At 38.3% G+C, this 15,022-nt stretch overlaps 1 protein-coding gene across 3 annotated transcripts in view; it reads right to left on the reverse strand.

Moving 5' to 3' along the window:
* The window catches only part of ANKRD31 (ankyrin repeat domain 31), a 135,946-nt gene extending 122,132 nt beyond the window's left edge, over positions 1 to 13,814 (reverse strand). For all 3 annotated transcript variants that reach the window (XR_006218519.1, XM_042988484.1, XM_042988493.1), the window contains exons 1-2: positions 13,496 to 13,814; positions 3,630 to 3,703 (exon numbers count right to left, since the gene is read on the reverse strand). Coding sequence is in view for 2 of the 3 variants with exons in the window: in XM_042988484.1 (XP_042844418.1) it covers positions 3,630 to 3,703; positions 13,496 to 13,599 (178 nt within the window). In the remaining variant the exon portion in view is untranslated. The remainder of the gene's footprint in view (positions 1 to 3,629; positions 3,704 to 13,495) is intronic.
* Positions 13,815 to 15,022: the final 1,208 nt, after the last annotated feature.

Below are 15,022 nucleotides of genomic sequence, written 5' to 3' on the forward strand. Positions count from 1 at the left end.
TCACTCAACAAAGGAAAAGGAGGGGCTCCTTCAGAAGTAACTATTTGGATTTCTTCCATCAGAATCTCAGAAAACCACCCAGGTCAGAGCAAATCCAACAAAAAGATTGAAGAGGGTACACTGGAAGCTCTCAGTGGGTCTCACACTTCACTGAGCTTGCTGTTTGTACCAAGGAGCTCAGGATGAACGCTATGGCCAGCTACTCTCTGTGGGAAAGTATCTTCCCTACCAGATACAGAAATGTACTTAAAACCAAGGTTGATAAAATAATGCAGTGATGGCACAGGAGTAAAAAGAGCCAAAGAGATCAAAGAAACAAAAAAAGTGGAAAGACATATATGTGCCCTACAATGACATATATATGCCCTACAATGTATCTGCCCCCACAATAATGGTATTTTGAACAGTGGCAGGGTGCCTGGAGGGCTCAATAGATTGAGTGCCCAACTCTTGGCCTCAGCTCATGTCATGATCTCATGCTTTGTGGGACTGAGCCCTGCATCAGGCTCTGGGCTGACAGCATGGAGCCTGCTTGGAATTCTCTCTCTCCCTCTCTCTCTCTGCCTCCCCCACTGGCTTGCATGCGCACTCTCTCGCTCTCTCTCTTAAATAACATTTTAAAAAAAGAAACTTTTCTTCTTTTCCATACCTATTTTCAGATATCCATAAAAATTAAAAATGGTTCACAAGAAGAAAGCACAGAAGAAAATAATCTACCACTTAAACAGCTACTGCAGAATTGCTCTTTTTGAACAGTGACGATTGGTGACGAATTTTTCTAGAAGTATTTAAATTGACCTAGAAGGTGCCTGGGTGGCTCAGTCGGTTAAGCGACCAACTCTTGATTTCGGCTCAGGTCATCATCTCACAGTTGTAAGATTGAGCCCCGCATTGGCCTCCACTCTGGGCATGGAGCCTGCTTAAGATTCTCTCCCTCTGCCTTTCCCATGCTCACATGTGTGCTTTCTCTCTAAAACAAACAAACAAACAAACAAACAAACCTAGAAGTGGACCCAGGAAGTATAGAAAAGTGGTAGGTGAAAGGTATTTTTTAAAAATATATGTACTACGTATCAATGAAACCATATTGTATTTGTCTTTGTCAGTCTGACTTATTTCACTTTGCATAATCCCCTCTAGGACCATCCACATGTTGCAACTGGTATGAGCTTTCTTTCTTATAGCTGTGTACTGCTCTGCTGTGTATATATATACCACAACTCCTTGATCCATTTTTCTATCAATGAACACTTAGGTTACTTCATATCCTGGCTACTATAAATAATGCTGTAATAAGTATAAGGGTACATATGTCTTTTAAAATTAGGGCTTTTATTTTCTTTGGGTGAATGTCCAGTAGTGGAATTATTGGATCATATGGCATTACTATTTTTAATTTTTTGAGGAACCTCCACACTGTTTTCCATTGTGGTTGTACCAATTTACATTCCTACCAGTAGTGCACAAGGGTTGCTTTTTCTCTATATCCTCACCAACACTTGTTATTTCTTGTTGTTTTGATTTTAGCTATTCTGACAGGTCTAAGGTAAAATCTCATTGTGATTCTGACTTGCATTTCCCTGATGATTAGCGATACTTAGCAAAAGACATACGTCTGTTGGCCATCTGTATGTCTTCTTTTTTAAAAATGTCAGTTTGAGTCCTCTGCCCATTTTTTACTTGGGTTATTTGCTCTTTTAGGTGTTGAGTTGTTTAAGTTCTTTATATATCTTGTAAATTAACGCCTTATCAGAGATAGCATTTGCAAATATTTTTTCCAGTTCCATGGGTTGCCTTTTTGTTTTGTTGATGGTTTCTTTTGATGTAGTCCCAACAGTTTATTTTTGTTTTTGTCTCCATTACCTTAGGAGACAACTAGCTAGAAAAATGTTGCTAGGGCTGATACCTGTGTTCTCTTCTAGAATTTTTATGGTTTCAAGTCTCATATATGTCTTAAATCCATTTGAATTTATTTCTGTATATGGTGTAAGAAACTGGTCTAATTTCATTGTTCTGCTTATAGCTGTCTAGTTTTCCCAGCACCATTTATTGAAAAGACTATCTTTTCCCCATTGCATAGAAAAGACTATCTTTTTCCCACTGCATATTCTTCCTAATTTGTCATAGTTTAATTGGCCTCATAAGCGTGGGTTTATTTCTGGGTTCTCTATTCCGTTCCAGTAATCTTTTGTGCCGGTACCCATCCTGTTTTGATTACTACAGCTTTGCAGTGTATCTTGAAATCTGGGATTGTGATTCCTCCAGCTTTGTTCTTCTTTCTCAAGACTTCTTTGGCTATTTGAGCTCTTTTGTGGTTCCATACAAATTTTAGTATTATTTGGTCCAGTTCTGTGAAAAAATGTTGTTGGTATTTTGATAGGGATTCACTGAATCTGTAGATGTCTTTGGATCATACGGGTGTTTTAACAATATTAATTCTTCCAATCCATGAGCATGGAGTATCTTTCCATTTGTTTGTGTGATTCCAGAGTATAATTCTTTCATCTCCTTGGTTAAATTTACTCCTAGGTATTTTATTCTTTTTGCTGTAGTTGTAAATAGGATTGTTTTCTTAGTTTCTTTCTGCTACTTTGCTAATAGTGTATAATAAGTCAGACTAGGAAAGACAAATACCATATGGTTTCACTCATATGTGGAGTCTAAAAAACAAAACAAATAAATACACACAGAAAAGGTGAATCTGACCTGTAAATACAGAGAAGAAACTGATGGTTGCCAGAAGGGAAAGGGGTGGGAGGAATGGAAAAAAATGGTAAAAGAGAATGGAAGATATAGATTTCCAGTTATGGGATGAATAAATCACAGGAATAAAAGGCACAGCATAGGGAACACAGTCAATGATATTGCAATAATGTATGTTACAGATGGTAGCTAACACTGTGGTGAGCCTAGCATAACCTATACAAAAGTTAAATCACTATGTTGTACACATGAAACTAATGTGACAATGTGTGTCAACTGTACTCAAATTTAAAAATTTAATATATATAAATAAACCAAGGATATTTGGACCTTAATTTCAGCCTGAAACAATCAGATTGGTTATTTTAAAAAATTTTTTTTAATGTTTATTTTATTTTTGAGACAGAAAGAGAAAGAGACACACACACACAGAGTGCGGGTGGGGGAGGGACAGAGAGAGGGGGAGACACAGGATCTGAAGCAGGCTCTAGGCTGTCAGCACAGAGCCCAACGTGGGGCTTGAACCCACGAATGTGAGATCATGACCTGAGATGAAGTTGGACGCTTAACCGACTGAGCCACCCAAGTGCCTCAGACTGGTTATTAAAAAGTACTATTCACTTCTGCAAATATGCAAGTAGTATGGTTAAACTGGAAATTTTTGCAAGGAGAAGAGCTATCTGGGTATCATTTGCATATCTCTGTAGCCCCCTTTAGGAGCCATGAACATCTTCCTGAAGATAGAATTCCCCTTGCTATTGTTATAGTAATAGATCTTAATAGACCTCAGGGTCTATTACAGATGAGTATAAGAAACTAATTCTGTGTAAAGTTAAAAACAAAACTAACTATAAAAGGATAAGTTAGTAGAATATTAACACTTTGGAAATTAAAGTGACCACTTAGTGAAAAAAATTATTTCTCACCTTTGCACCTTCCACTTATACCAGGATGGAGACTGAACTCAGATCTAAGAGATGTGTCTTCATCAAAGAGCAACCTTTCAAATACCAAAAAAGAAGATACAGATTGTTATGTTTCCTAAATGTAGACTAACAATTTAACTGTAATTATTAATTATACCTAAACTTGCTAAAATTCTTAGTTACACCACTGTTAATATCTGTACCAAAGTATTTTTTAGTAATATATGCTTTAATTAAAAACTTATACAAGATGAAAATACTTATTCATATGGTCATGCTTATTTTTACAAATACCCCATTATTTCTGAGTACTTGGGAGTAAGAAATGAAAGGAGTAGTTTTTGAATGAGATGAAATTAGATGATTTAAGGGAACAGTGCTGGTAGGTTTTCTCTTTCACATTTCTCTATACCACAGAAACTGTGAGATTAAAATCCCAGGGTTAAATTTGGGTGTATGTTTTCAGAACACAAAATGACAGAATTCCTTTAATTTTTGGATTCACTTCTTTTTTTTTTTTTTTTTTTTTAATTTTTTTTTTCAACGTTTTTTATTTATTTTTGAGACAGAGAGAGACAGAGCATGAACGGGGGAGGGGCAGAGAGAGAGGGAGACACAGAATCGGAAACAGGCTCCAAGCTCCGAGCCATCAGCCCAGAGCCTGACGCGGGGCTCGAACTCACGGACCGTGAGATCGTGACCTGGCTGAAGTCGGACGCTTAACCGACTGCGCCACCCAGGCGCCCCTGGATTCACTTCTTACTATGTTCTAGGCAGCACCAAGGTAACAAAGAGAGAAGACAAACAGTCCATGCCTCAAGAAGCTTCATTTATAATGATGAATACAAAACTAAAAACAGCAATGATACACCATGGCAAGTGTGCTAGTAGGCAGACTTAAGTGTTTATCTTTTCTATTTAAAAACACCCTTATAGAATTCAAAAATAGGCAAAGGACTTGAAAAGAAATTTACCCAAAGAAGATATACAAATGGCTAATAAGAACATGAAAAGATCCTCAACCCTACTAATTAGGAAAATGCAAATGAAAACCACAGTGAGACACCACGTCACATCCATTAGGATGGTTATAAACAAACCAAAACAAAACAACAAAAACAAAACAGAAAATAACAAATGTTAGCAAGGATAGAGAGAAATTGGAAATCCTGGGCATTGCTGATGGGAATGGAAAATGGTACAACCATTGTGGAAAACAGTATGGTTGTTCCTCAAAAAAGAGATCTATAACCACAATTTGATCTAGTGATTCCATTTCTGGGTATGTCCACAAAACAACTGAAAGCAGGGATCTAAAAAGATACCTGTACACTTGTGTTCAGAGAAGCATTAGTCACAGCAGCCAAAAGGTAAAAGCAACCCAAGTGTTCATCAACAGATATGAGTGGATAAACAAAATGTGGTATGTACATAAAATGGAATATTATTCAGCCTTAAAAAGAAAGAAAATATTGACACGTGCTATAACAGAAACAGACCCTAAAAACATTATACTAAGTGAAATAAGCCAGATACAAATGTACAAATATTATATGACTCCAGTTATATGAGATAGCTAGAGTGGTCAGATCCAAAGTGACAAAGTAGAATGGTGGTTGCCAAGGACTGGGAGCAGGTAGGAATGGGGAGTTAGTGTTTAAGGGATACAGAGTGTTAGTTTGGGAAAATGAAAAAAGTTCTGACGTCAGAGGGCAGTGATGGTTGCACAACAATGTGAACATACTTAATGTCACTGAAATGTATGCTTAAAAATGGTTAGAATGGTAAATTTTATGAGATATATATATATTTTTTCCCACAATAAAAAATAAAATAAAAAAAATCTTTCCAAAATCTAAAAATGTAACAGTGTACCAAGACATGAACATATAATTTGGTACTAAAGGCATTCTTTTGTCATTCACTTATTTATTTCATTTTGCTTTTCACCTTTTAAATGAAAATGAAAAATAAAAGCAATAAAAGAGATAACAGTACACTTATCGTCTAGGTCCAACAATTATCAGTACACAGACAATCTTGTTTCTTCTATAATCCTTCTGCCATCCTCTCTATTCCTGCCAGTCTGTCACTAGATTATTTTGAAACAAGCCCTGGACCTCTTATTCTATTTCAGCTGGAAATATTTCAGTATGGAACCCTAAAAGATATGAACTCTTTTCAAGCATTACCACAATAATCGCAACTTTAAAAAATAACCATAATTACCTTACTTTCTAAAGCCAAAAATTCCTTAATATTACTATATTTAGTCTTCAGTAAGCAGCCTCTGAAATGTCTCCTGGTATTTATGCCCTGTGCCCAGCTGTGAGTACAGACTAGATGTAGAAAGTCTTCTAATGAACACAATATAGCAAATGTGTTGGGATGTTATTTTTGAGATTAGGTTACAAAAAGACACTGGCTTTCATCTTGCTCTCCCTCTTTTATTCTCTTGCTTATTCCTTCTCATGGATGTCAGCTTGTCATGTTGTGAAATGCTCTGTGGAGAACCCTATTTAGCAAGAAACTAAGGGAGTCAACCATCAGAGAGGAAGTGAATCTTAAGAATCACTATGCAGGAAGTGAATTCTTCTCACGAAGATTTCAGACGAATGCAGCCCTGTGAGTCCCTGAGCCTGATGACCCAATTAAGACACTCCTGGACTCCTGACCCACAGAAACTACAAGATAATGTTTATTGTTTCAAGTTGTTAGGTTTTGGAATAAGTTGTTATACACCAATGGAAAACTAAATGGATTGTAATCACATTTCTCCAACTGTCTCTTTTTAGTTGTTTTGTTCAAAAGAGGATCCAAACAAGGTGCAAACATTGCATTTGGTTGCTATGTCTAAGTCTCTCTTTGAATCCATAATTATCCCCATCCCTCTCTTCCTCTCTCTCTGCCCCACCCCTGCTTGCATGTCTCTCTGTCTCCCCAAAATAAACATTAAAAAAAATTTAAAAGAAAAAAGAAAATGTTTTTTAAAAATGAAACCAGCACATAAAATGACACTCCAATAAACAGAATAAAATCTCCTAAATAAACTCACCTACATAGGAAATTTAGTATATTAAAATGGTGGTTGGGGCATCTGAGTAGCTTAGTCAAAGGCCTGACTCCTGATTTTGGCTCAGGTCATGATCTTACGGTTCTGAGATTAGGCCCTGCGTTGGGCTCTGTGCTGAGCATGGAGCCTGCTTGAGATTCTCTCTCTCTCTCTCTCTCTCTCTCTCTCTCTCTGGCCCCCCATCCCAGCTTGCATGTGCACATGGACACTCTCTCTTTAAAAAAGGGGGGAGAAGGGAACCTAGGTAGCTCTGTCAGTTAAGCTTCCGACTTCGGCTCAGGTCATGATCTCATGGTTCATGGGTTTGAGCCTTGCATTAGGCTCTGTGCTGACAGCTCAGGGCCTGGAGTCTGCTTCGGATTCTGTGTCTCCCTCTCTCTCTGCTCCCCCTACCCCCAATCACACTCTGTCTCTCAAAAATGAATAAACGTTAAAAAATATTAAAAAAGAAAAAGGCAGCATCTAAAATCAGAGGAAAAGATAGGATTTTTCAAAAAATAATACTGTGACAATGAAGGAGACATCTGGAAAATAATTTAGTTGGATCCATACTTCACACTGTACTCCATATAAAAATGCCACATGAATCAAAATGTAAATGTTTAAAAATGAAACAAAAAGTATTAAAAGAAACAAAGGAGGTATTCTTTTATAAGTGTGGAGGAAAGAAAGCCTTTCTAATAATGATCTAAATCCAAATAAATCAATTATTAAGATTATAAACACCCAAACTCTTTGACATAGTTCTTCTATGTCTAGAAAAAAATTTTACATATGCTCTCAAACATATAACTTATATAATATCTTGGCAGGGAGCCCTGGGTGGCTCAGTCGTTTAAGCATCCCACTCTTGATTTTAGCTTAGGTCATGATTTCACGGTTTGTGAGTTCAAGATCCCCATCAGGCTCCACACTGACAGCATGGAACCTGCTTGGGATTCTCTCTCTCTCCCCCTCTCTCTACCCCTCTCCCACTTGTGCATGCCTTCTCTCTCTCTCTCTCAAATTAAATAAATAAACAAAAAAAAAAAAAAGAAAATATCTCAGGGAGGATTAAATATATCAAATATATTGGCTGTCTATGGAAAAGAAAAATGAGTAGCTAAGGAGATAGGTATGAGAAGGAGATTTTTACCCTTTATACTTAAAATGTTTTGAACCATGTAAATATATTATCTATTCAAAAAAAACTATACAAAATGTGGGCACTAAAGGGAATTATAAATAAGAATACAGAACTCTCCTATAATTCTCTCTGTATTAAGACTTTGGTGTATTTCCTTCCAGCTTTCTTTCTATGAAGGCTAATGTGTTATAGAACCATTAATTTTACAAAGTTTGGATTGATCTGTATAAAGTTTTAGAGACTACATTTTTCACTTAACAATTATATTTAAACATGTGCAATGTCATTAAAATTCTTCCTAAAACCATTAAATATTGATAATACTCCCTCACAAGGATGTATAATTTATTTAAGCATTATATAATTCTAAAACATTCGTTTTTAAGTATTCATTATTGCAAATAACTCTGAAATAATTTCCTAATACACACAAATCTTTGGTCTTCTTTTTTTTTTTTTTTTTTTAAACTATTTCCATAAGAGAGTAGTCAGGAATATTTTTATACAAAAAGGAAAACCAAAAGACTGGGGGCCAAAAAATTACTTATCCATGTTCTCAATAAAATAGGGGCACCAGGGTGGCCCAGTCAGTCAAGTGTCCAACTCTTGATTTTGGCTCAGGTCATGACCTGGTGGTTCGTGAGACTGAGCCTCATATGGGGCTCTGCACTGACAATGTGGAGCCTGCTTGGGATTACGTGTCTCCTTCTCTCTCTGCCACTCTCCTGCTCATTCTCTCTCTTTCTCTCTCAAAATTAACATTTAAAACAAATAAGTGAAAAGAGAACATTAATTTCAAAGTGAATTCTAGTCAAACTACTAGACTACATTAATAGCTAATACACCAAAAGTCACTGACCACTTCATTACAGATGCATATTTTCTCTAATTTTTTTAACATTTATTTTTGGGAGAGAGAGACAGAGAGACAAATCACGACTGGGGGAGGGGCAGAGAGAGAGAGAGACACAGAATCTGAAGCAGGCTCCAGGCTCTGAGCTCGAACCCATGAACCACGAGGTCACGACCTGAGCCAAAGTCAGATGCTCAACGAACTGAGCCCCCCAGGTGTCCCACAGATGCATATTTTAAAAATAAAATATAATTTTAAGATATTGTAAAATGAGATAGTAGCAAATATTAACTATAAAAAAGGGAGGGAGAAAATAGACGGCTGGATTAAAAGAAAAACTTTCAGGCAAAATCTGAAATTCTCAAATAATTTTCACTGTTTTGTTAAAAATACGGTAACATTTTTTGGGACAATCAGAGTTTCAATTTTATATGTTCAAAGTTTATATGTTATCAAAGTTATCAAAATAGCACAATTCTAATGTCATGTCAAGGCTTTGATTCATAAAAAAAATCTAATTAAATATCCTTTCAGTGTCACAGTTCTAAAAATAGCACTTGGCACCACTGTGTTTAATCAATGGAGTTGCCAGTATTTTGATATACACCCTGACCAAAATGTTGCTTTCTTTAGTCAATTTAATGTGGTTATTAAATCCTTGTCTCCTTGTACTTTGCTTTCTTTTCCTCCCTTTCCCAAGTATATCCTTTGTAACAAGTATTTTCCATCTACACAATTCACATGAAGACAGTGTTGGTCCGTCTTGAGGGACAAAATTAACACTCATCTTCCAGGGTAATTATGTTGAATTAGCTTTTCACTGTATGCAATTACAGTGTTCAGAAGACATGTGACCTGAACACATATACAAATCCATGTAGCAATGAACTATCTAAGGTGGTTCTATAAATGTACTCAACAGGACTAATTTGAGATATATCCCTCATGTTATAGAGCAGTTAACCTTACCAGAGGCTGTAAAAGAATACAAGGGTTGATAAAAAGTTCCCAGGGTACATATAAGAAAAATGAATCCTGCCTCTTAGAAAACAAATCACAAGCCAACAAAATCTCATTAGTCAGCAACTTGAATTTTCACATAAGATTAGTAGCGACACCTATCAAGTCACAAAAAGGAATGTATGCATTTTCAGACATGGTTTCCAGAGGGAAGGCTAGGACTAAATCCAGGCTCTCAGAGAGTGCTTTTTTAGACAGTGAACACAACTATACGTATTGCCTCCTGGGGATCTCTACTAGGAGCTGTATCCCTCACTCCAGTTAAAGTTGGGAACTTGTGCATGAAAAATAGCCAAAACAAAACATATACAAGCAAAGAAGATGAAGAAAAACAAAATACAATGGTCCAGCAATTCAGCTTCAGCAATGCTTAAACTTTGACCATACTGCCATGCCAATAAAAACACCAATTTTTAACCTTGAGCTGTGAGGTCTGAAAAAATGATGTCTGTATGGTACTGCAGAGAAGCATTTTAAGTGACTTAGAGGGGAAGAAAATGATTGGCCAGCCAAGATAGAGTAAACCATCTATAGCCTATTTCTCCATTCATTACAAATAAAAACTCTGGTAGAGTATTTCTTAAAAGCTACCTGAGTAATATGAAAAGTAAACAATAGCAGGCATATTGGGGCTGAAGTCGAAATCTAAACAACCTTGTAATTGATGAGTTTCAGAGTTTGTTTCATTTTGTTGGTCCTTTATTTGTCTCCAGCTTTGATCCAAAGTCTAATCCTGAAGCTGCACGGTGGGCTCAGACAGCAAAAACTCCAGAAGAAACCCCCTATCTCTATCAGAAGACTAGGGAAAGGGATCTGTGAATGCGAGAAGGTGGGGGGAATCCCTGGGTTGTATTTGTTTTCTTTGGCCTCAGAGATATAGTGTTACCAAACATGGCGTCTTAGGCACTTAAAACCCAAGAGAAAGCCTGTCTCTTGCTAGAGGAAGCAAACGCTAAGGAGTATGGAGAGCATCTCCTTTATTTTCTTCTCTTAACACTCCACCATGAAGGTTGCCTTAGTTTCAAGGACTGCCCTAAAGCAAGAAGGCTAACACTGACAGAAATCTGGCTTTCTGGTCATAGGAACCAGCATGTGTGCATGGGGAAGGAAGGGTGCATGAGACTCCTGTAGGGAAAAAAAACAAACAAAAGGGGAATCACCTAATTCTGTATACGATTCAACATAAATCCTAGGCTCAACCTTGAGCTGTCCACATAGAAAGCAGATTCAAAGAAGCATTAACAAAGATTTAGAGAACTCAACTACAATATTAACTACTGCCCAAGTTCCAGATTAACCCCTGAGTGGTACATGAGTCAAAGTCAAATAGCATAGTAAAGACTCTGAAAATTGGGCTGAGGTAACCACCACCCAAGGAAGGCAAAAGAGAATGTGCAGTCAGAACCTAATGAGGCTGATTACCTGTCAAAACAAAAATCAACACCCTTAAGAGGGTTTTAACAGGACCAAGAATCCAGAACATAAGATTCAAAATACATAGGATATAATCACAATTACTCAATATACAAAGAACAGGAAATCTAATTCTTGAGAGAAAAGATAATTAACAGATGCCAACTGCACCCCCATGACCAAGATGTTGGAATGATATGACAGACTTTAAAGCAGCTATTCCAATCATTCTCTATGAGAAAAGGTAAACCCTCATCAAATAGATGAAAACATTGAAGTTCTCAGCAGAGAAATAAAAACTATAAAAAGAATCCATTTTAGAAGAGAAAATGATAATATTTGAAGTAAAAAATGCACTGGATTGGCTCAACAACAGAATAGAGATGACAAAGGAAGGAGTAAATAACTCTGAATATAGAGCAATAAAAATTATACAGTTTGAAGAACTGAGAGAAAAAAATGGAAAAAAAATTAATTCCGCTTCAGGAATCTGGGAACCAGTATCAAAAGGTCTAACATTCATGTAGACCATTAAAGTCCCAGAAGAAGAGGAGAAAGATACTGGTACAGAAAAAAATATACAAAGAAATCATGACAGAAAACTTCCCAAGTTTGGTAAAAGACATAAATTTATATATTCAACAATCTCAGTGAAAAACACCAAAAAAACCCATGCCTAGACACACTGTAATAAAGCTAAGAACCAAAGATAGGGGAAGAGGGCTGAAATCAGATAGATTAAAAAAAAAACCATGATATTATACATATAGGAATAGTGATTTAAATGAGTGAAAGGACTTGACTAAGAAGGGCAGCACAAGAGAGGTGTTTTGTTTTGTTTTGTTTTGTTTTGTTTGGAGTGATGGAACTATTCTGGAACTTGATTGTGACGGTTGTTAACAGACTCCATGTATTAGCTGAAATGCACACCAAGAGCAAATATTGCTGTGTGTATAAATAAATGAGCCAAAAACTTGGGTATCATCCCTTACTTGCTGCTCTTCCCTCATCCTCCATATCAAATTAACCACCATCTCCTGCCAAATTACTTTCTCACGATTTCTTAAATTTGCCCTTTTCCTTCCATTCCCACTGTTTCTTCCTAGTTGAGTTCTCGTCATCCCAGCCTGTTACTACTTTAATGCCAAAGCTAACCCCTATACCCTTGCTTTGCAAAAGGCGATCTCTGCTCTAAATAATACCAACTTTAACCCGCAAGCTTCCTAGAAATGCAGAATTTCAGATCCCACCCTAGAACTCCTGAATTGGAATCACACTTTAACAGGATTCTGGAGTGATTTTATTAGGGCATTAAAATTTGAAAAGCCCTCATGTAGGGCATCCTGGAAAGTGAAAATCTGATTATGCTGCCCCTCCACTTAACATCTCACAAAGGCGTTAAGGATATATGAGGCCTTACATCACCTCACTCTACCTTCCTCTCCAGGCTCATCTTCCACCACTGCCCACTCCACCATTTAACACTTCACTTCAGTAAGACTTAACTATTGTACATTTCAAAACATGACAATGCTATGTCCCACCGCTACACCTTTACCCAAGCAGTTCCCAGATTAGGATACCTAATTTCCCCAAATTAGGATACCTCTTCATCTGGCTAATTCCTAACCCACCTTCAAGCCTCTGTTCAGAAGTCAACCCTAGCAATCTCTGAGGACTACCTGGGTTGAGGTGAGAGTCCCTCTGGTTTCCTAAACCAGCCAAAGCATGCTTCCATCCCTGGACTTCCCACATTTTATTGAAATTACCTGCTTATGAAAAAAAGCAGTTTATCTGTTTATGTGTCTTCCCTGGCCTGTCAGTTTCTCAAAGGCAGTGGCCTCACCTCTTCCATAGTTTTATATCTAGCACGGAGAACTAGTTATGTTCAAGAAGGTTTTGATGAACTGAACTACCATCTTTGATGCTTATAAGATTATTCGTTTCCAGTTTGGTAGTAACCAGTTCCCCCATCACACATTCTTTTCTTGAAAGAAATGATGTTAACCATCTCCTAGTTCAGAGCTTCGAGTTACTTAAAACAAACTGCATCTCAGAAGTTTACACCCAACACTTTTTTTGCCTGTGCGAAAGGACTAAAGGACTTAGGCTAAAAAGGTATATTATATTATATATATCATATCATATTATATTATATCATATCAGCCATCTACCAGAAAGCTCATTTTGTCCTAAACTGGGCCGGGGGGGGGGGGGGGTGGGGGGCGCCGTGGTGAGGTTATTCACAAGTTCTTAGCTCAGGCCTGGCTGCCTCACAAGACTTGAATCCCGCCTGCAATGACACATTTGGGTGCCAATGATTTCTACCCAAATCTCCGAAGGCTACTCCACCGCCAGGCCTGGAGCTAACAGGTGGTCACCTTCTCCAGGGCAGCTCCTCTTCTTCCAGGTCACTTTCCGTCACCGACTCGTCTATCACCGTCTCATCACTGTCCCAGTCCGGGGCCTGGGAGCCTTCCTCCATCTTTGCCTCGCACCTGGAGCCTTTTTTATCCTCCTTCTCCACTCCCCGCTTCCCGAAAAAAGAAAGCGCACTCAGAGGGCCGGGGGAAATTGTGAGCAAAAAAGGAAATTCGAGGCTGGAGGCGGGAGGCGGGCCTGGAAAGAAAGGCTGAGCGCACCGAGGGGAGCAACCGTCGTACTCGGCGAGGCCTTCCAGCTCCGCCGTCGCGCTGCACGCCGCCTACAGGGGGAGCCGCACGCCCCACGTCAGAGCCGCGTGCGGCCCCGCCCCCGACTCTGAGGACCGGAAGTGGCTGGCAAAGCGCGCGCCCGCTCTGGATTTCCCGGCCGCCTGGGGCGTGGCCTCCCACTGCATCAGCTTTCTGTGCTTTTTTTTTTTTTTTTTTTTTTTTTTACCCATCTTGAGCTGGGCGGAGGGACTGCGGTTGCGGTCGTGGGGACCAGAAAGGCAGCGATGCCACAGTAAAGACCGAAGTCCGAGCCTGCCTAACGCCGTTGGCAGGAGCGAGACCTAGGTCACCTTACCCGCAATGCGCTTCATGCTTGTGAGACCCAGACCCGAAAAGAACTGTCAGCAGCTGCCCCGCCCGGCAGCCCCTGGGCTGTCAGTCTGACATTCTGCAGCCAGAATATTACCTGACCTCGTAGAGTGTTTTTGCAGTCCACCAGGTGCTGCCTTTTTTCCTTAATCCCAGTGACACCCTCTCCCCAGGTGTCCTCAGATAGGCAAGACAAGCCTATAAACCATTAGCTTATAGATCATCAACTACACTAATCCACGTATTTTGTTTGTATTTGTATTTCTTCCTCATTAACTCTTTAATTACCTTGAAATACAAGTTGTGTAGAAACAGTAGATATTTTTACAAAAGTGGTAGTCCTAGCAACTTTCAAAAATAGCCAATTACAATTTTTGATTGAAATACTAGATTTTTATATATCTGATACATTGTATCAATATAACTTGAAACTTTTTAATTCAATCATTCAAAACAAAGCCAAGTGAACTCCATCTGCCAAGTGAGAGGTAGATTCAGGATAAGAGAGAACCCCTTCTGCCTAGCAAGTGTTTAGTATTCACTTTGAAATCTTCAGTGTCTAGCACGTATTCAGTCTTTAAAGGTTTGTTGAATAAATGGCTGGAACTAGGACTTTCTAACTCCCCAATTCACTGCTCTTTTCTCTACGTGCAATGGCTTTCCCGTTCTTATTATCTTACTATTTAGATCTTATTTAAACCACTACTATTTAGATCATATTAAAACACTTGGCTGCTGGTTGTCTTTTAAACTTACTTGATTATTCTTCATTTCCACTCTGTAAATTAGGTGGGACAGTAATAAATATGCATGAAACTAGGCCTCTTTGTGTTTCTCACACTTCTCCACCTACATCCTCCATGTTTAAATCAGTCCTAAATTCCT

The sequence above is a fragment of the Panthera tigris genome, chromosome A1 (assembly GCF_018350195.1).
Source record: "Panthera tigris isolate Pti1 chromosome A1, P.tigris_Pti1_mat1.1, whole genome shotgun sequence".
In the NCBI taxonomy this organism is placed as follows: Eukaryota; Metazoa; Chordata; class Mammalia; order Carnivora; family Felidae; genus Panthera; species Panthera tigris.